At 34.1% G+C, this 19,720-nt stretch overlaps 3 protein-coding genes across 3 annotated transcripts; 1 reads left to right on the top strand and 2 right to left on the bottom strand.

Annotated features, from left to right (window-relative positions):
- Window positions 1-1,697: 1,697 nt before the first annotated feature.
- TRIADDRAFT_60719 (uncharacterized protein) lies at window positions 1,698-9,228 on the bottom strand (the record flags this gene model as incomplete). Its single annotated transcript, XM_002116722.1, has 20 exons — window positions 1,698-1,799; window positions 1,880-1,945; window positions 2,035-2,136; window positions 2,210-2,307; window positions 2,406-2,484; window positions 2,590-2,646; window positions 2,769-3,423; window positions 3,520-3,657; window positions 3,751-3,873; window positions 4,459-4,576; window positions 4,672-4,965; window positions 5,070-5,250; window positions 5,355-5,391; window positions 5,490-5,651; window positions 5,823-5,950; window positions 6,850-6,966; window positions 7,771-7,845; window positions 8,081-8,213; window positions 8,476-8,588; window positions 9,055-9,228. 20 exons carry the CDS (start codon window positions 9,226-9,228, stop codon window positions 1,698-1,700), a joined length of 2,952 nt encoding a protein of 983 aa, XP_002116758.1.
- Window positions 9,229-10,132: 904 nt separating this feature from the next.
- Window positions 10,133-11,607, bottom strand: TRIADDRAFT_31311 (uncharacterized protein; the record flags this gene model as incomplete). Its single annotated transcript, XM_002116723.1, has 7 exons — window positions 10,133-10,357; window positions 10,422-10,620; window positions 10,713-10,768; window positions 10,893-10,997; window positions 11,104-11,151; window positions 11,237-11,306; window positions 11,495-11,607. Coding segments are annotated over 7 exons (816 nt in total), but the record flags the coding sequence as incomplete, so codon positions are not given.
- A 2,709-nt stretch (window positions 11,608-14,316) lies between these two features.
- On the top strand, window positions 14,317-19,641 carry TRIADDRAFT_60721 (uncharacterized protein; the record flags this gene model as incomplete). The annotated part of the gene is made up of 6 exons (XM_002116657.1): window positions 14,317-14,436; window positions 14,784-14,844; window positions 15,505-15,560; window positions 15,775-15,825; window positions 17,777-17,962; window positions 19,474-19,641. The coding sequence occupies 6 exons, from the start codon at window positions 14,317-14,319 to the stop codon at window positions 19,639-19,641; spliced, it is 642 nt and encodes a 213-aa protein (XP_002116693.1).
- Window positions 19,642-19,720: the final 79 nt, after the last annotated feature.

Raw genomic sequence — 19,720 nt, forward strand, 5'->3', positions numbered from 1 at the left:
AACTGGTCCTTAACCATAGACAGTATTTTCCCATCCTCATCATCATCATCGCCATGGAAACATCAAAAATCGAATGTATTACAGATTTATCTTGAACAAACTAGGAATAACATGCTAAGGCAGCAATACAAATTAACCCACAGTGCCTATTGGAGTCTTTGATGTTCCTTCATCAAAGTAGCATAATATCCATCGCCAATGATTAATTTTGTTTCATTTAGCCGACTAAATATTGCGTAGCCGAATCTTGGAGTGTAGATGAAGAGCCATGTTAAGCGTAGTATTCTACAAACAGTCAATCTCAGCCAAGAAAGGTTCTCAGCCAGAGCGTCCATCATTATCAATAGTAGGATACCCGAATTCCGTTAATGGGAATGATCAAACTAGACGAGGAATGCGTAGAGTTAGTAATTATAGTCTGTATTGCTGAGCTAGACAGATCTAATGGATGAGGAACTGATTTGCCTAGACAATTGTATTACTTCCATCCTTGCAGTAAACTGCCGATAGTTTTGTATATGTATTCTATCCAATTCCAGCTGGGTTTTGCTAGTTTAAAATGATTAGTTTTGAATAACATTTTTCTGTTAATCAGGTCATTCTGCATTTCAAGAAGTTCCTTCCTACCTGCATCAACCACTTAGATAACAGTATATTCGTGGTACAAGAATTGATGATAGGCATACGACATGTAGCTACATGGAAAGTATTGTTCATTTTTGTTATCAGATCGTCCTGCATTTGAAGAAGTTCCTTCTTAGCAGCATAGGCCACTTAATTTTATTCATGGTACAAGAATAGATGGCAGATATACAACATGAAACTACATTGAAAGCAGCTGTGTTTGTTATTATAATTTAATCGATAGCATACTCCATCGAAATGATTAATACATAAATGAACAAGAGAATCATACACGCAAAAGCAATATCGTTCGGACAGGAAAAAGCTGTAATTGGATTATTTGGATCAGTCGAAGTCTGTAACGTCATCTCTGCCGGATCTATTAGAGAGCTTCAAAACTGGAAATGGAATAGATGATTACCGCAATGTAAAGATAATCATTTCATAGCTCCGTGTCTAGCTATGGACGCAATCAATTTTTCTTATGATGATGTTAGTAGGACATCTCTTTCTCAAACGATGTCGTAATTTGCGAACATAGTTTCAAAAACATCTTTCTTTTGGAAAAGCAAAGACCTCTAGCAATACATGCTACAAAATGGAGCAACGCCTGGACACTGAAATAATCATATTTTATTGGAAGTATTCTTTTTTTAAAGCCATAATTCCACATTTATCATTTCGTGTGTATGTTATAGATCTATTACTACGATTAATTATAAAAATTGCCTTACAGAACAAATTTAAAATTCAAAATAATCTTTTATCTAGGTTATAAAAATGTCAATATTCCCATCCGCTAACAAATATACCTCATTTTATTCTTTACAGTGCAGTGTTGTGAGCCATAATTGCGTTTTTATAACCATGACGATAGTTACTAATAATTATAGCATGACCAGTAATGGCCAGTCGAGTTGGATGCTGAACAGTAAGTTACGTGTATTTGGTACAATTTAGTTTTATCTCTGAAGCTGCAGAGAACATTAAGTGCTAAACAATGGATATGACGAGAACTAGAAAAAAGTTTTTGTAAATAGCGCCGTTATTATTACATTATATATAACAATTTATTATTCAACTTCAATCTTAGCGTACATTTCGCTCGCTAAAATTTCTTCAGCGAGTGGGCGTTTTTTGGGGTCTCCACAAAGTAACCACCTTATGAAATTTGCCTAGTACAGTCAGCAAGAGCAAATAGTGAATTTTTGTTGACTCGTATTGTTAATCTTATTGATTCGATAACATAGCATACCTCTAATGGTCTCTCCTTGCTAAACATACTATCAAATTTATTTTGTTCTCGTAAATTGGACAAGAGCTATAAAGTAGGTCATTATATTTTCAATTATCGTCTACCCTCATTACTTTTACCACTATAATTGAAAAACTATAGTTGATTGCACTTACTTTAATTCGTTCCATTCCAGTTGTCATTGGATGAAGTAGTTCGTAAAGTATTATGCCTAATGCATAAATATCTACTTTTTGGCTACAACGTTTCCCCGACACCTAGTTGAGTTATCCAAACAAGACATTGTTACCGGCAATGTGTAGAAACGGGACGTTACCCTATATAAATTACCTGCTCAGGGCTCATATACAACATAGTGCCCACATTTCTAGAATACTTTTTACGTTCATGACCTTTACTCGTGCTTTGGGATAAACTATCTATCGTATCTACGGTAACAAAATTAACTTGTCAATACGAAATAACGCAACGCAATCAAGATGAAAACAGTTAAAATTTTGATTCGTATCTGTAGTGGTCACAGTACCATAGTCGCCGTAATCAATAGCCAAACCAAAATCTCCAATTTTCACAAGGCCATCCATTGAAAAGAATACATTAGCAGGCTATAATGTCAACAGGTAATTCATATTATAAACATTAATGCTATTATGCCTTTGTTGAAAGACAATGATACTCGGTACTGAAAATTATCCAATTTATCGCATTACCTTTAAATCTCTATGAATCAATCCAATATTATGGATGTAGACTAGGGCCTTTAGAATCTACAAATTAACAAGCGATAGAAAATTTTTGCACTACATATGATAGCACAGCTGAGTACCAGCTAGATATGATTCATTAGAAAGACGACCACAAAAATTATCCTCCTCACTTATAGGTTTACCTGATTAAATATATCATAGCATTCACTAAAACTGCGATTTTCAACATTTTTTTGTAACCATTTGTCCAATGTTTCAGAGTGGCAAAGTTGCATTTGAATGAATAAATAGCTAGGTGGTTTTACCACTTCTGTCGGACAAGACTGATGGCGTTTTCTCGCTTTTCTAACACTTGAATTAACATGAGAGGATGATGATGTTGCCCCAATGACGCTGTTATTGGAAGGTTTACCACTAGTACCAGGTAATATTGCATCTTCTTCGAAAACAATCCCTGAGTTGGAATTGCTCATTCTAAGGTCGTCACTCGTTTCCGAATTCTCAAAGGCAATTTCCATCGAATCCTTGGCACTTTCTTCTCCAAGTCCGGATTCTTGAAAAATTATACTACCCGATGTATCATCACCGCTATTATTGTCATTATTATGATCGATCGACTTTGATAGTCCGCGAAAACTAAACTCTAGAGAGTTTCGTGCAAATCGTACTGATGATTTAAACTTTCCATTGAGAGAATTGCTTTCCAATTCTGTAATTTGGTCAGTATAGGACCAAGAATAATTTAGTTTTCGGTTCACGTTTGAGGACTGAAATGAACTTTCGGTTTCAAAATTTTCATTATCGTCTTCGGTAGCAAAAGCCCGTGAGCTTTCTTCACTATAAAATTAAACGAATAATTAAGTTTTATTTTTACCAAGGCAGTACAAACTTCAACACTGTTTTAGTTGCCAATGCTATTGTCAAGTGCTGTACCTAGCAAGTATGTCAGAATTCTTTGACCAGCTGCTTGATGATTCCTCTACCCATGCGTTATAATAACGTACTGTTCCAATATGATCCAATTTGGCTAGCAACTTTACTTCCCGTAAGACTTTTTCACGTTTTTCATCCCTAAGAATGCAAATACATAATCGCTTTCATTAAGAGATATTCTTGAAAAAGTGTTATCGAATCGAATCTTTTACCAATACAATCATTGTTTACCTATCAGGCAATCGCACTATTTTAAGGGCGTAATCCTGATCGTCAAATTTCTTTTTAGCTTTGTACACAACACCATATCCACCACGTCCTAGCTTCTCTTTTAATTCAAATTCACTATCCAGCCTAACGAAAAAGTTGACATATAAGGTTACAAAAAGGCATCATATCATTTGTAGTCAGCATAATGGAGTACCGTGAAATTTGAATCATCTCTCCATTGTCGGTGTTACCATTCTAAAAGACATTACGATGAAGATATGAGAAATATTGCACTGTAACATGTCAATAATTAAATCTTCGTATTACCGAATTGCTTCCTGATAAAGTAGTAGATGTTGTTAACGTATCAGATGAAGGCGGCACAGAGCTTTGATCCTGAAAATTATCGATTATAATTATTACTATCATAGATGTATTTATGAAGCATTCGAACTACAATTTCAACGAAATTAAGCACCTTGTCCTCGCTAAACATTGGCGATTCCTTTTCTGTCTCCGAGGTATCATTATCTATTTTAGGTTCATCAGTTGCTGTTTCACGTCTTCTAATCCAGCGCTGTACCACATAGGATGTGAGAAGAAATTGCACGCTACAAATCACTAGTATCTCTTTCCTAATCGTCACAATGACAAAGAAATGAACTTAGGAATTGTAGAAGAATTCTAAAGAAAGTCGCGACAGTACTATAAAAAAGGATATGCAATTACCACCAATCCCAGATTGAACCTTTAATGTTTCCCATGATAGTTGCATAATAAACATAATTTCCATCGCTAATTAGCTGTTGATTTGGCTTTTTTTGACTGACTAGAATTTCACCATCATCTATGAAACAGCATTTAGTAATTAGTTAAGAAAGCATAATAGAATGACTAAACATGGTAAAGTTTTAGGTTCTCAAATTTTAGAACTATACAAACCGAATGGATAAGGAACTGATTTGTCTTTTAACGCAATTTCATTGCTTCCATACTTGTTAGTTTTCACAATGGGCGTTCTACTATGCAAGGCAGAAAGTTTATACATATACCAACCCATTCCAGCGGCTTTCGCTAGTTTTGAAAAATCACTAGTAATCAATGTTTTCTCATCTCCGCTCGTCAGATGATCCCTCATTTGAAGAAGTTCTTTTCTAGCAGTATCAGCTGCTTTCATTTTATTAACGGTGCATGAATCGATAGTTGGATTTATGTACAGCTGATTGTTGTAAGTTCCTGCAAAATTTGACAGTAACTTTACAAAGCGAAGTGTATAATAACATTTTACATTCGACATTTTGATCTTATTAGAAAACATCGTGCACAAATTAACGGCGTACCTATGTACATAAAAATAGCATTATCTACACGGGATAAAGCGGTAGTTTTATGATTTGAATCAGTCGATGAGGAGGTTGAGAAGTCAATTCCTTGTGAGTTTCCGGTACCAGAAAGGACCATATCAATTTGACGCAGCTTGCCATTTGATAACACCCAGGTTGTCGCTACAGGAGCTTCAAGCTGTAAATACGATGGATGATTAACAAATGGAAGCATGATAATGCCTGTAGACACCCGTTTGGATGTCTGTACTATAATTAATTAATCTTGCGACAATTTATTACCTCTTTTTCCCAAATAAGGTCACTTAGGGAACCCAATCTGCGGATAGTGTTACAAGAACAGCTTTATTATTAGCTCTACAGCAATGTAACCTACATGTACTCGTACGTGCATATGTAAAACAATACCATCCATACCCTGAGAATGCATATACTTTGTTTTTGGAAAAGCTGATGTATACTTTTTCCCCATCATTTGTTTCAATACTAACAGGCGTAGCCCTGCCGTCAGAATCACAATGATGCTCTTCGTCTTCATTAGGTAACGATAGCTTATACTGTCCAACAGTTAAATTCCATCTGCAATGTATTTTGATTTATCGTTATGGAAATATATTGATGACATAAGAGAATTACTTGCATGACAGATTACGACAAAACACAGACATAATTTTATATTGCGTAAATCTAATATTGGTACTAGCATCATCTGAGACTAAAGAAAGTTACGTTAGCTTATACAACTAATACCTTTCTGATCCAGATACCATATCAACAGCTCGTAGACCTTCTTGTTCCCGTCTAACAATCAAGATTTCATCAGCAACCGCTTCAGTTCCCGAAGACTTGCAACCTTCCCCAGTGCATATATACTGAATCTGTATAATTTACAAGATAGCAATGTTAATAAAGAAATACTAAAAATTTGAGTCTTATGTGCTACGTAAGATAGCTAGTCATTTTCCCTCATGCCAAAGAATTTGGGTATCGCGGGTTTGAATACTGTCAGACGCACAAAGCAAACATAATTTAAAGTAGCCATGACACTGCGCAGCAATTAATAAATATAATATGCGTAAAATCATTTTCTAACTCAGCCTGTCTACTCTTAGAGTAAAATATTCGCTATTGAAATAAATAGTCTGCTTTGTGTTACATCATATAATTTATTATGTCATTCTTTTTTAGGGGATTAGTACTAAAATACTTATTAGCCTGCAGAGGATGATATAAAACCAACATGCGCACATATGCATTCAACGACATATTCGCCACGTTATAATACTGCACAATAATAAAATGTCACGATATTGCCACGTGTTTTGATGGTGAAAGAAATTGACGAATAGAGTTAGAAAGCGAATAATTATACAGTGAAATGGCTCATTTGAGTATTTTATGTCGAGAAGGGATACTATAACAATAAATCTTCACCACGATATTCTACGAAAAGTTATTTACTGTTCATTAAAATCGATTGGAATTATATGAAATAATGATATAGCAGTTTCAATTTTATGTATTATTATATAATTATCAGAGACCAATCACATTCTCGCTTTCGAATTGTGAATAGATATTTAATTATTGATCATACATCATAACATCCATTCACTCGTTTCTTGAATCTAGAAATAGCTACAAAAGCCGAGGAACAGTTGAATTGACATCGAACAAAATCAAGGGATGTTATCATTCATTTTATGCAAATTTAAAAGTAATGTATTAATTTCAACTAAATATGTTGCTCGCAGAGATGAATAATGAAGTACAGTACCTTTCCTGTTACATAGTTTATTCCATACAGATGCACGTGCTTGCTGCCAGAAAGAACCGACTTATCGCTGACCTTGTACGATCTGGAGAGCATATCTTCGGCTGTAAACGGCATTAACTAAAATAGTAGGATTAGAAAGAGTTTAGTAACTTTTAGCCAAAATTTACTGCGCTTACTGAAGTGTACATGACCTCATGAAAATAGATTACAAGAAAGAAAATCTACTTTTCATTCACAACTTCATATTGATTTATTAATTAACTACATAAAGTATAATTCAATATACTGCAGGCGATATAATGTACTTCTAATTTTAATACCGGTTTATGAATTGTATTTTGTTATGATGCAGTTTGCATTTTTCTAAAGTAGGACATTTAACAACTTGGCATGTAAGTGCTAATCCTTTGTTTAAGTAGTCATCGAATATTACTGTTATACTACTGGATATTAAGATGTCCTTGTTGATTAAATCATAATTTCTGTTTGTTCAATTTTTAAAAATACTACTAAAACACCCTATTGCAATACATGAAATTAAAGAAAATAGCCAAAAAATTTTCAGCTGATCGAATGTCACTTTACAAATCATGCTGAAATATTATTGTGTTATAAGAAAAGTTGTCATATACAATTCAACTCGTATTTGCAGAAGCAATAATAGAAAGACGATATCATTGACAGCAGCAATATCTTTGGATTTGTCTAGCAAAACGGCAATGGCACAGTTTATCGGGCCGATTTTTCACATAAAATGATAATATAATAATAACGTCCTTGTTGCAATGACACAATTGATACAGTAATGTTAAGAAATTGAACAGTTTTGACTAAAGATAGCAATCTATTCTTAGGGCTAGGATGGTATGGTTACTGAAATTATTTTAATACAATTCGTTTGGTTTAATGTCATAGCGGTACCTTGACATGTCCTCTTTCTTGATAATATATATGGCCATCGAGAGAGGGAATCAGTTTAGGGGCATCGACTTCTCTCTGTCAATGAAAGGTAAATGTAATTCATTACGGTCATAGCTTATTTTAGGATTATTATTTCAGGCATTTTTTTGGAGAATTACAAATAACATCAATTAGAAAGACTATCCAATAAGTCTATCCAGTAACGCGTGCTGCTGCCGACATCAATGCTGACTGACTGATATTAAAGATCCAAGCAGCAGCCATGTATTAGCTCGGTAAAAGAAGGAAAGAAAGTATCTTTCGATCTTACCTTGACGGTCGTTGTTGATGAAGAGACTAGAGGTCCTAATAACGAATGCAAAATCCAATGTTTTTGCCCATTTCCTTTAGCGTCTAGAGCGGTTAATTTTCCATCCAATGTGCTAACAATAATCAACGAATTGCTAGGGGAAAAAAATAAAGGATAATCAGTTTTGGTGATGCTTTTCCTCCTCATTAGCCAAGAGTTGATGATGGCTAGATCACGACTCATAAGAAAAAATGGTCATGGCGATTCTCCTCTATGACTTCTACTATTTAGAGACTCTACTGTTGAAAACAGTCTTGACAGGGCTATACTAAACAGTCATGATGGGCATGACGTCAGGTATAGGTCAAGGAAAAACAAAAATCGAGAAGCTTCCACCCCATGACTGGAAAACTTACCACGAACCAGCGCTACATTTTAACGTAGAAACACTCTTTGAATCATCCAGTCCATTAGCGTGACATAATAATAATGAAATAATCCATACGAAGACAAGATGGCATCGAAATTGCTTTAACATAAGGTTGCAAGAGCGACGAAATTGGTAATCCATAAAAAGATTTGGCAATCGTAGTCAATTGAACAATTTGCACTCCTCTTCTCAATCTTGGCACTTGAAAATGGCAATGCCTTGCGATTTCAAAAATCTCTTCTAGCCGATTATTGTAGTAGCAGTAAGACTAAGTAGAAAACAAGAACTAAAATATTAATTAACCACTACCCTATCCAGGCAATAATCATGGCGATGGTGTTGCTGCTTTGCTATCCACTTTCACCATTTTTGCAGATTTTTAACTGTAGGATTGACGGATAAGATCGATTTTGTTATTTACCTTCCCTACAGTCCATGGCGCTTGCGTACTGTAGGTAAAGTATTGTAGTCGCCATAGCGTGTCAGTCATTTACAGTCCATGGTATTTCGCCTACAGTATTGTACTGTAGGGGAGGAAATGCAAAGCATCGAGGATGCGCAGTACCTCTCCCAGTCGAACGAATCGTGCTGACTGACGCTGGTACTGTACTCGATTGGACTGCTCGAATAAAGCTTTTACTATAGAATCGTTCCAGCGTGGCTCGGATCCTATAGGCAAACGAAAATAAGCCGGCTGTCCGGTGTCCAGTGTCCACCCACAGTTTGACACGTCGCACATTCCAGACGCCTAGGCGACGTCGCTGTGGTCCAAGTCTTAGTGCGGTACACAGGTTACACTAGCGGTTATAGTCTATAGACGCTGTACTGTATTGCACTGTACAGTCCGCTCTGCGCATGGGGAGAAGTCTAGCCATAATCAGGATGATAATGAACAGGACATCGGAAGGAAGGAAGATCCTCTTAATGGAGCTACTAGTGCATCGGGTACACATCCATTGCAAGATGTCGTAATAATAGTGATTATTACTAGGACATGCTGATCTACAGAAGTAATGATAGCTATGATTACTAGGACCTGGTCGTTAGGTCATCTGTAGCTACTAGTGCATCGGGTACACATCCATTGCAAGATGTCGTAATAATAGTGATTATTACTAGGACATGCTGATCTACAGAAGTAATGATAGCTATGATTACTAGGACCTGGTCGTTAGGTCATCTCTCTGATTTCCTACATTTGTAGTGCAACAATGGATTATCGTTCATAATCCATACGTATAACGTGACAAGATGAACACGCTTAATGACTATTTATGTTTACGTCCTCTCTACTGAAGTACTGCAACATCAATGAATGAAAAATCCATCGATATAACGTGACAAGAAGAATCTGCTATATGATTATTTCATGGTTACGTACTCTCTACTCTCGCATTAGTATTATATTTCTTATTATATTTATTTTGATATCATAATATTTACAGTCATTTTAAAAAATACAGAAATTAAAAGTATGCCTTTATAAACCAGCCAATCAGCAGTATAGTAATCACTTTTTCTGGTTAATATCGTAAGAAAGTCATCGATAATATAACCAGAAAAATAATGCAACTTACACGGCATAATCAATGAATCAACCAATTAATTTAGAATAAAGCTGCAAAATAATCAAATACTTTTCATTATTTCACGGAATCGCTTCCCCGACGTTTACTATCATCTAAAAAGTTGCGTATTGCCTTCATGCGATTCTCTTCCAGCAGTGAAGACATGAGGTGATTCAGGGATTCATTTCCGCTTAAAAAATCGTCTATACCATAAAGTGACATGTTTATGCGATGATCGGTAATACGGTCTTGCTGGTAGTTGTAAGTTCGAATACGCTCAGATCTTGCACCTGTGCCTATCTATAGTTAGGACATTGTAAGCTGAATGCAAATTTTACATGAGTCGTGCCAACTTTCTAGATACCTGTTGTCTACGAGCATGAACACGATCTGTCTGATTTTGTTGCCGTTGTTCATCAAATAGCTTTGCTTGTAGAATTTGTATTGCTTTCGCTTTATTTCGATGTTGAGATTTTTCTTCTTGAACGGCCACAATCATTCCAGTTGGAATATGTGTAAGTCGCACCGCACTATCTGTCGTATTAACATGTTGGCCCCCGGCTCTAATAATTGAATGTAATACCAATTTCACTTTACAATGTAACCGCAGTCACTCGCTTAATTGTAATGGAAATAAATGGCTATTGTATTTTACCCTTGCGCACGGAAAGTATCAAATTTTATGTCATTCTTATTTATAACAATATCAATCTGAAACACATCAAAAGCAATCGAAGCAATAAGTGACCACCATACTTCTATCGATGATAAGATACAGTATAATAATATTAAGAATTAAGCAACAACAATGAAACATAATTATTTAAATATTTACCTCTTCCGGTTGGGGTAAAATAGCAACGGTAGCGGTGCTTGTATGCACTCTACCATCGCTTTCAGTAATCGGAACTCTCTGCACACGGTGAACTCCAGATTCTAACTAAAAGAGTGAATCAGCTCTTAGGATATATTAATTGATGATCGCTAAGCAGTAAATTGAACGCTGCTACGTAATATCAACATCTATAAATAGTCAGGGCTGTTACTTTCATTTCACCAAATACTCCAGCTCCAACAATGCTAGCAATCGCTTCCTAATAGTAGTCAAGTAAAATAAATAAAAGATGATACGCCTACTTATTGAGCCAATACAATTGTAGGTAGCATAAAATTGTTGACCTTAAAACCTCCAACTTCGTTTTCGTGAAAACTCAATGCTTCAAATTTCCAATTTCGATGGGATGCATATCTAACATTGACAAACAGATAGTCAAATCGTAAGGTAACAGTATTTATTTAGACGAAACTAATTTAGATTGATGCCTAATGGAATTCATGAATCAAGGCTACAGGTCAGCTAGTTGTCCGGGACAAAACGTCTAATTGAATAAGTAGTATCCAACCAAAAACTACAAGAATTGCTTCCATATTACTTACCTTTTATACATCTGGAATAAATCAGCAGCAAAAAGTGCTGCTTCAAGGCCACCAGTAGCAGCTCGTATCTCAATAATAGCATTACTATCGTCGGCTTCATCATTGACAGCTAATTCCTTGATTGCTTCTTGCTAGAAATGATGACCATTCTAAAGCTCACTTACAGTATCTCAAAATAACAAGTTGAAACAAACTAGGGAGTAATTATCTTACTTCCAGAGCATTAACTTCTGACATTAATTTATTGCGATCTTCCAAGGCGATTTCTCTCATTTCTTTTTCTTCGTTCGCTAACTGTTCTAACTCGTTGATTGCCTATAATTGAATATAAATCTACAGCTCATGATAGGCTATCTTTCAAGTTTCTAGCAGTTTAATTGCTCCTCATTAGTATCTTGGCATTATATTATCAATGAACTAATATTTTGCTGATCATTAAAAGCCGCATTAGCATCATTAACCATGTCAACATCGATAAATATTGAAGCGGGCATAGAAGGTGAATCAAAACCTGTTTCTTTTCCTCGATAGTATCGGAAAGCTTTGCTAAGGGAGCGATTCTACGCAAATTTTTATAAATTTCTTTCCGTTCCAGAGTAGAAATGCTGGCCTAATTAAAATGATTATTTTTTCCAAGTTGTGCTATTAGAGTAAGCTATGTCTTGTCATTTATTAACTTTGCCTAATACAGTATATACTGAATGAAGTAGGCTTTAGAAAAGTTAGGTAACAATCCAAACGCATTGTATACTATGACAATAGTAAATGGCAACTCGTAGTCTTTCCTTGGTTACCTGGGCATTGATACGCTCTACTAGTTGTTTTTGCTGTTTACTTGCAAATTTTAATTCATCGGCTATAACTTCTTGCAATTGTTGATGCTGAGATAGCTTTTTGGCTAGAGAAACATGCACAGCACGGTAGTTAGATAAATACTGTTATGTAGAAGGGAATTAAAATACGATCGAAATCTTTTATGACTACCATTTGATGGATATCAAAGACTATACTATCACTTATAATTGTGACCAAAATGTCGTACAATTTTAGATGAACAAATTTGGTAGTTATTGAGATCAAGCCGTCTCCATTGTAATGTACAGGTGTTCGGGACGCCCTGTAGTTACAGTTAATACCATTTGTAGAGATTACCCTAACTGCTAAACATCTCAAGGCTATTAATATCTTGGTCATGGTAAGATCTCCTTTGCTATTGCTCATTATCCATGCATTAATCATTTAGCCATGGTTATTGTAGTTTATATGGCAGGAAGAACTTACAGTAGCAACGGGGAAATGATTGCACAAGATATCTCGATTGCATTTTCATTGGTAGCCAGGTGGCCCAAGTCCATCCACCTCGGTACCAGACAGTACGCGTAGAATGAATAGCTTGCATTCTATCAGCAGTTGGTAATAATTCATGTTGCAACGTGTTGAGCACAACGGAGAGATTCCTTAATCTTGACATTTCATTTCACCTGCAACCAATGTCATTGCATATACAATGAGTGCATTAGTAAGTGATTCTAAAGTTTGTTCACTATCATTACGATAGCTGCCATGGCTGGCAGCTGCAAATGACATTAACAGACAGAGGTGCAATCGAGTTAAGACATGAATCAACTTACAAGGATTCTCCAATTCTGTATCACTCAATCAATGGTTGAAGATGCATCATCCAAGTTCCTTTCTAATTTGTATATTGATATCTGACTAGCAGTAAAACCAGACTTGTAATGGCGAGCTAATCCACTTGCCATTCACCAGAGAATCATTGCTGCAGCTGAGCTCAGCTACTACTTCTGTTTGAACAGGTGTTGTACAATTTGATTGAGGAGAATGTCTGAAGTAGTCCACTAACCCCTAATAGCAAGTGGTGATTTGCCTAGACAGTCTTCCGTATACGATCTACAGTACTGTATGGTACACTTTTAAGCAGATTTCTAGAATGTACAGTACTGTGCTTTACAGTGTAGAGTACTGTAGTGTACAGAAGATACACTGGGGAAGCTGTGTGTGACTTCGCTCTCATACAAGTATGAGAAACAAAAATAAAAGCCATAGTAAATTAGTATAAGGCAACTACCATTTGAGGTAGACAACAGTAATGGAAACTGCCATCTCTTCCTTCGGCCTCGATCCTTTTTTTCACCATTTTTTAAACTGTCTTCTCCTTGACTGCGCACACTCGCTGCCCATGGTATCATAGTAACCAGTAGCGCAGTAAAACCTTCTTTATCGCTAACGTATCCGTTGTCTTATAGCTTATCATTTTATTAAACTGGTAGATTTCCTCGGTTGGTTGTTCAATCCCGATTATATAATATTTCAAAATGGTAAATAATTTCAATTTCATTGCTGTACATGCTAATCAACGGTAGATTGAAGAACGGCTTAGTCATGATAATATCAATGGGATAATTTGTTCTAAATCAGGAAAAAAGGATTGTTCATCAACGACCTAACGATTAAGTAGCCAAGTGGTCTATATGTATTTTTTATGTATATAATAACACTGACCTAATTATGATCTGTCATAATACATTCATACAACTTTATGTATCGTGACTTTACTTTGTATTTTATACTCGTATTTGTAGCGTTAGTAGTTTGTAGAATACCTTTCAGTCTATGTTGATTCATCGTATTCTTTCATCACGCAAAAACTTGACTCGTTTTCATAAGTCAATATCAGATAGCCATACTTAGGCATGTCAGTGGTAATAGGATGTATGTATGGAAAAATGAAAATTTTGCATAACGGCTCTATTTCTCATGACCAATATCATCGATAGGGACTGTTGGCATTAATTAAAAAGATGAAAAAGCAAAGCAACAAGGACTTGAGAATACTACTACTAGGATTGGATAATGCAGGAAAAACAACAATACTAAAAAAATTGGCTTCTGAAGACATTAACCATATCACACCAACACAGGTATAATATTACTGGACCTTTTAAGGAGTACACTAGACTTTTACTTCAGCTATGAAGTGAAGTATCCTTCTTCTCCATGAATATTTCCTAACCAATTTACGTTAATGTTGTCAAATTTCATTGCTATTTCAATGCTAACGCAATCACTTGATCATAAATGTTTTTCCCGTGAGTATGGACCGCTGTTCGTACTATATCAAGGATTATACCTAGTTTTCATTATTTAGTAAAAATTTTTGCTTGTTATACTTATACTGACAAGTAAATATAATGTATTCGAAAAACTAAATTCATCCAATCTATCATCCGTCATTCTAGATTTTATCGTATTCCTTTCTACTTTATAGGGATTCAATATCAAAACAGTACAGTCATCTGGATTTCGTTTAAATGTTTGGGATATTGGAGGTATGCTTCAATACTACAGTCCAATACTGTAGTACACCATTTGCTTAAAAGATATTATCTCTGGATAATGTTCGATATACTCACTTAGTATGGCTGGCTAATGCGTAAACAATGATTTCAGGAACCCCCCAAAAAAAAATTGATTGAATCATAATGATCCAACATTACTCGATACCATCATAAACGTTTTGATTATCATTAACTTAAGGCAATATTAGCAGTGTTGTACTATTTAATATATCAATACGTATCAAATGAGAAACGATCAGTTACCCATACAACATTTAAATTTAGAAATTCGTTCACACCATCTTTCTTATTTCTATAATAATAATACAAATGTTACATATAACATTTAACCTTTGTAATGATTTCTAACCGTCAAATCTACGATTAATCTTAAGTCTAGTTTACTAACCCATTATTAGAAGTGTTTTTCACTTATTATCACGAAACAATTTATAAGAGTAATCTTATTTATTGTATATGTGTCATCATATGAAAATTTGCGATTAAGTATACTAGTAATAGTAAAAATAGGATTTATATTATATGTACATTAGACACTTAATTGTATCTTTACGTCGAAATATTCACTATGCATTGATAGAAAATTTATTATCGAGATGAAACTAATATTACACCCAAATTAATTTTCAGGCCAAAGAAAAATTCGGCCATACTGGCGTAATTATTTCGAAAATACCGATGTTCTGGTAATAGTTGCAGTCGAATTATTCACATATGTTCGATTGATAAGTTTATTACTATTGTCTGTTGTCGTAAGCCCATCTTGAAGGCTTTTCAACGGAGATAGGACCGTAGTTCATTACAATATGTGTATACTCGTATGTACATATACCAAATTTTGAATATTGAGCTATTGCAATTGACAGCATAATATATCATTAATATTGTAATCCCTAATAGATCTATGTTATCGATAGCGCCGACCGCAAAAGATTCGATGAAACTGGCGAGGTATTAACTAATCAATTTGTAGAAATATCATATTCATTTGGCAATTGGTGAATTAATGTCCGTATATTAGGCGATGCAATACCTAATGTTACCTTATTATTTTGGTTATTATTGTCTCTTATTCCTGTGTTATCCTTATATTTGATTGCAAATAATCAAATTTGGAGCCATCTTGATATCTATAAATACATCTCTGTAGGATATACGATTTATGATACAAATGTCAGACATTTCTTTACTTTCTTTCAAAGCAGCCTTTGTTTTCATCCCCCTAAAATCAAGATAAAATACAATTCTACCCCTTTTAGCGTATTAAAGTAATTCCCCTGTTATGAAAGTAATATTTGTTTATTGATTTAATTCAAAATTATCATTTTAATTGCGTAAAAGACGCTCTTAGTAAATTTTAATTACGTACCATATGGATTTAATATTGTAGCTAAGACTATAGTTAAGTGTCGCTATAACAGTGGTTTATAAAGTTTATACTACCTACGGCACCAGTGCTGAATTAGTTCTATTTTTTATAGCATAAATATATCCTATAGTACATCAAATAGGAATAAATTTCAAGTTATCAATCTTATAGTTTCCAAGAATATTTTAGTCTACGCCGTTTACCGATTAATTCGTTAGACTCATATGATATCAGACCTTATTTTCATTTCTACTTGAGTTCAAAAATAGAAATACCCGTCATATATCTAAAACTAATATCAGAATCATTCAGAATTTAGGAAATATACAAATAGGACAGACACAAAGATTCACATTCAACATGCAAGAGTTATAATTCAAATACTGTATAAATGATTAAAATTAAATCCTAAACTATAAAACTCTGAGTATAAAACTGGTAATCTAGCTTCGGATTATACACTCTAAGTACGCCTTAAATCTGTAATATTTTTGGGTGCATACCAAAGAAGATTAGTAATTAGGATTACAGTGATATGACTCCGATTGTCCGATATTTAGGGGATAGCTTTTTATTCTACTTCCAGCGAACTCACCAAAGTTTATAACAACTACAGGATGACATTTTGGTCTGCCATAAATACATCAATGCAGTAAAATATAAAGCTCTTGAAATGATACACCTACAGTAGAATATGCTAACGCGATTGGCCACGATATCTATAATAATTACGTGGCATACATATTGCAAAATTAATTGACATTGACGCAAACACTTTGATAACGTACTAGTATGGTACTAGGCAGGCAAAATGTGAGAATGTGTGTAGGCTTGAAAGGCCTCTCAGGGTGTCATAAAAAATTTCATTATGTTCCAATACAAATTTTTAACACCTTCAGCAATAGAAGTTTTCACTAGCGGTATAAAACATGCAATAGTTTCATTTTATTTTCTATATCAGAGCACTTTTTAAAATAGCCTCTTTTAGCATTCTGAAGCGCCATTTTATTTGAATAATTCTCTTATTTTCTCTTATTTTAATTACTCTAAGCTACTTGTTCTCCCTACCATTACAATTTTTATTTGATTATCACTACAGTAATTAATAGAAGATACTTTTATAGTTTTACATATATATTATCTATGCAATCATTATGCATCATAATTATAGCAGGTATACTGCAGGCTGTAGTTACAGATGGAGTGTATTTGTAAAACACAATTATTCAAATTTATTTATTACAAAATAGACGAAGTTCAGTATCAAAAAAAACTTGCCAAGATTTGTAGTCTTAATCTGTAATATTATCTAGTTTCTTAAGACTGATTTTTTGTTCATTTCATAATTATTTGGTACTATAATTAGCCCTACAGCATTACCACTATTGAATTGCTATTAGCTGGTATTTCGATGACGCCAAGAATATAAAGAAAACTAATTTCGATAGTTATGATCAATTGTCTTAACTTAAAGATAACCTGTTTAATATTTAATGGCCATTGTTAATATTTTTACTTAAACTTATCATGTAGCAACTTGGCGACCTATTGGATGAAGATAAATTAGCTGGTATACCTGTCTTGGTATTTGCTAATAAACAAGATTTGTTAAGTGCTGCATCTGCATCTGAAATTGCTGAAAATCTTAATCTTCATAAAATTCGTGATCGTAAATGGCAAATACAAGCTTGCTCAGCGACAACAGGAGAGGGCATCTCGGTAAGTGCTTAATTCCGAAAGACGTTCACAAATCAGTATTAAAATAAAGCTTTCATTACCTTATTTTGCAAACAAGATCGTATATCATAAAGTACGATATTTTGAGTTTGATTTCATTACAATCTCCGATAATTTCATTACATTATTAATTATATCCGTTATAATTATATATATTCGTGTTTCTAAAATTTCACATCTGTTAGTTAATGCGTGCAAAAGATGAGGTATTTTATCGATTTATTGAATTGATAGTGCACTCTTAATTATAGATTAATCATTCTCATCATTATTATACAGTAATCGCACTGTATCGTACGTGACCACATACTACTTATAAACTAAAGGCATTCCGTAATTAACCAGTTTTGATATATTGTTCTTATGCTCGTGAGTTCTTAAAAATCAATAAACCTATTTACTTATGCTGTGTCCTTCAGTACGTACTTCACTCTCTGTGATCCTCAGCTAAGTCATTACAAAACATATTACACCATATACTAGTGCTCCAATTTTATAGACTGAAAAAGATCTCTATTAACTTAAATCGTATAATAAGAAAGGTCTTTCTTAATCTCTATACTGCATCTCAAGATACTTCTTGCTAACGATAAAGTCTAAAATATAGTGTAGATTGTCTACAAAATTTTAAATCCAACTGTTCTAAAGAACTTACCACAATCCGTAAAATATTTATGCAACCATACAAAACTACTCATAGAATCGTCACCTAATTCGCGATAAGTATTAACTACTGTTTTACTATACTAGTATCTACATTTAGTTAACTATCAATAGTAACAACATCAGTGTCCAGCAATATTTTCATTTCTCAAGATATATACGTGTATGACCAATAAAATTTATTTCTCCACCAATTTAATTTAGAAAAGAAGCTTAATAAAAATATTAGGATTATTATGATGATGTAGTCAATTTTTATTTTATAGCGCGCCTATGTTAGAAATAATAAATCTATTTGACAGTTATCATTGTCGCTTTATTTTAGCATGGTCTTGATTGGCTAAGTGCAAACGTTTAAAATAACCAATAGCTGTCAACATTATCAAAGGTGAGAACTAGTGATAGTATAATCTTATTATAAATACAACTATTTCCTTATTTGTTGGTGTTGACACCAATAAATCAGGTTACTGCTGGCCCACGATACATCATAATTTTATTTTATATTCTATTATATAGCCTTATAGATCCAACTCTCAATCCGTTGAAGCACTTCTTTATGATTGCCTCTTGTTTTGTACTCAATGGCTAAGAAAACTGTAATAATCTTATTATGATATAGTTCTATAATACCGCTATACGGTACGACTGTAATAAAATTGATATAATCGTAGCCTTTCGATATATACCGATATTACAACAGTTGACTCTATCGATGCAAACTTTCCAAACTACTAACTTTTGATTGCAATTTACATTATGCTAGTGTTAATTCATTGTATAAGGGTACTTTTACAATGTTAAATCACGATGTTGGACTGTTATTTTAGGTATGTAATAAAATTAATCCTGTCAATCGAATCTTGTTAATGTCTATCGATTGGCGTTTTACTTCTTGCTGCGTGTATGGTGGTAAAAACGTTGGTCAGTTGATCATTCGTGAAAGTATGATTTGTATTAGCGAATACTCGTATCTTGGTTTAGATCTGATTTCGTAATATTGGTTTAATTAAAGTAACAGTTCCTTACTTTACAGCATTTTTACTGATTGTTTCTATATGTCTCCAATTTAGACCT

The sequence above is a fragment of the Trichoplax adhaerens genome, genomic scaffold (assembly GCF_000150275.1).
Source record: "Trichoplax adhaerens TRIADscaffold_17 genomic scaffold, whole genome shotgun sequence".
Taxonomy (NCBI): Eukaryota; Metazoa; Placozoa; class Uniplacotomia; order Trichoplacea; family Trichoplacidae; genus Trichoplax; species Trichoplax adhaerens.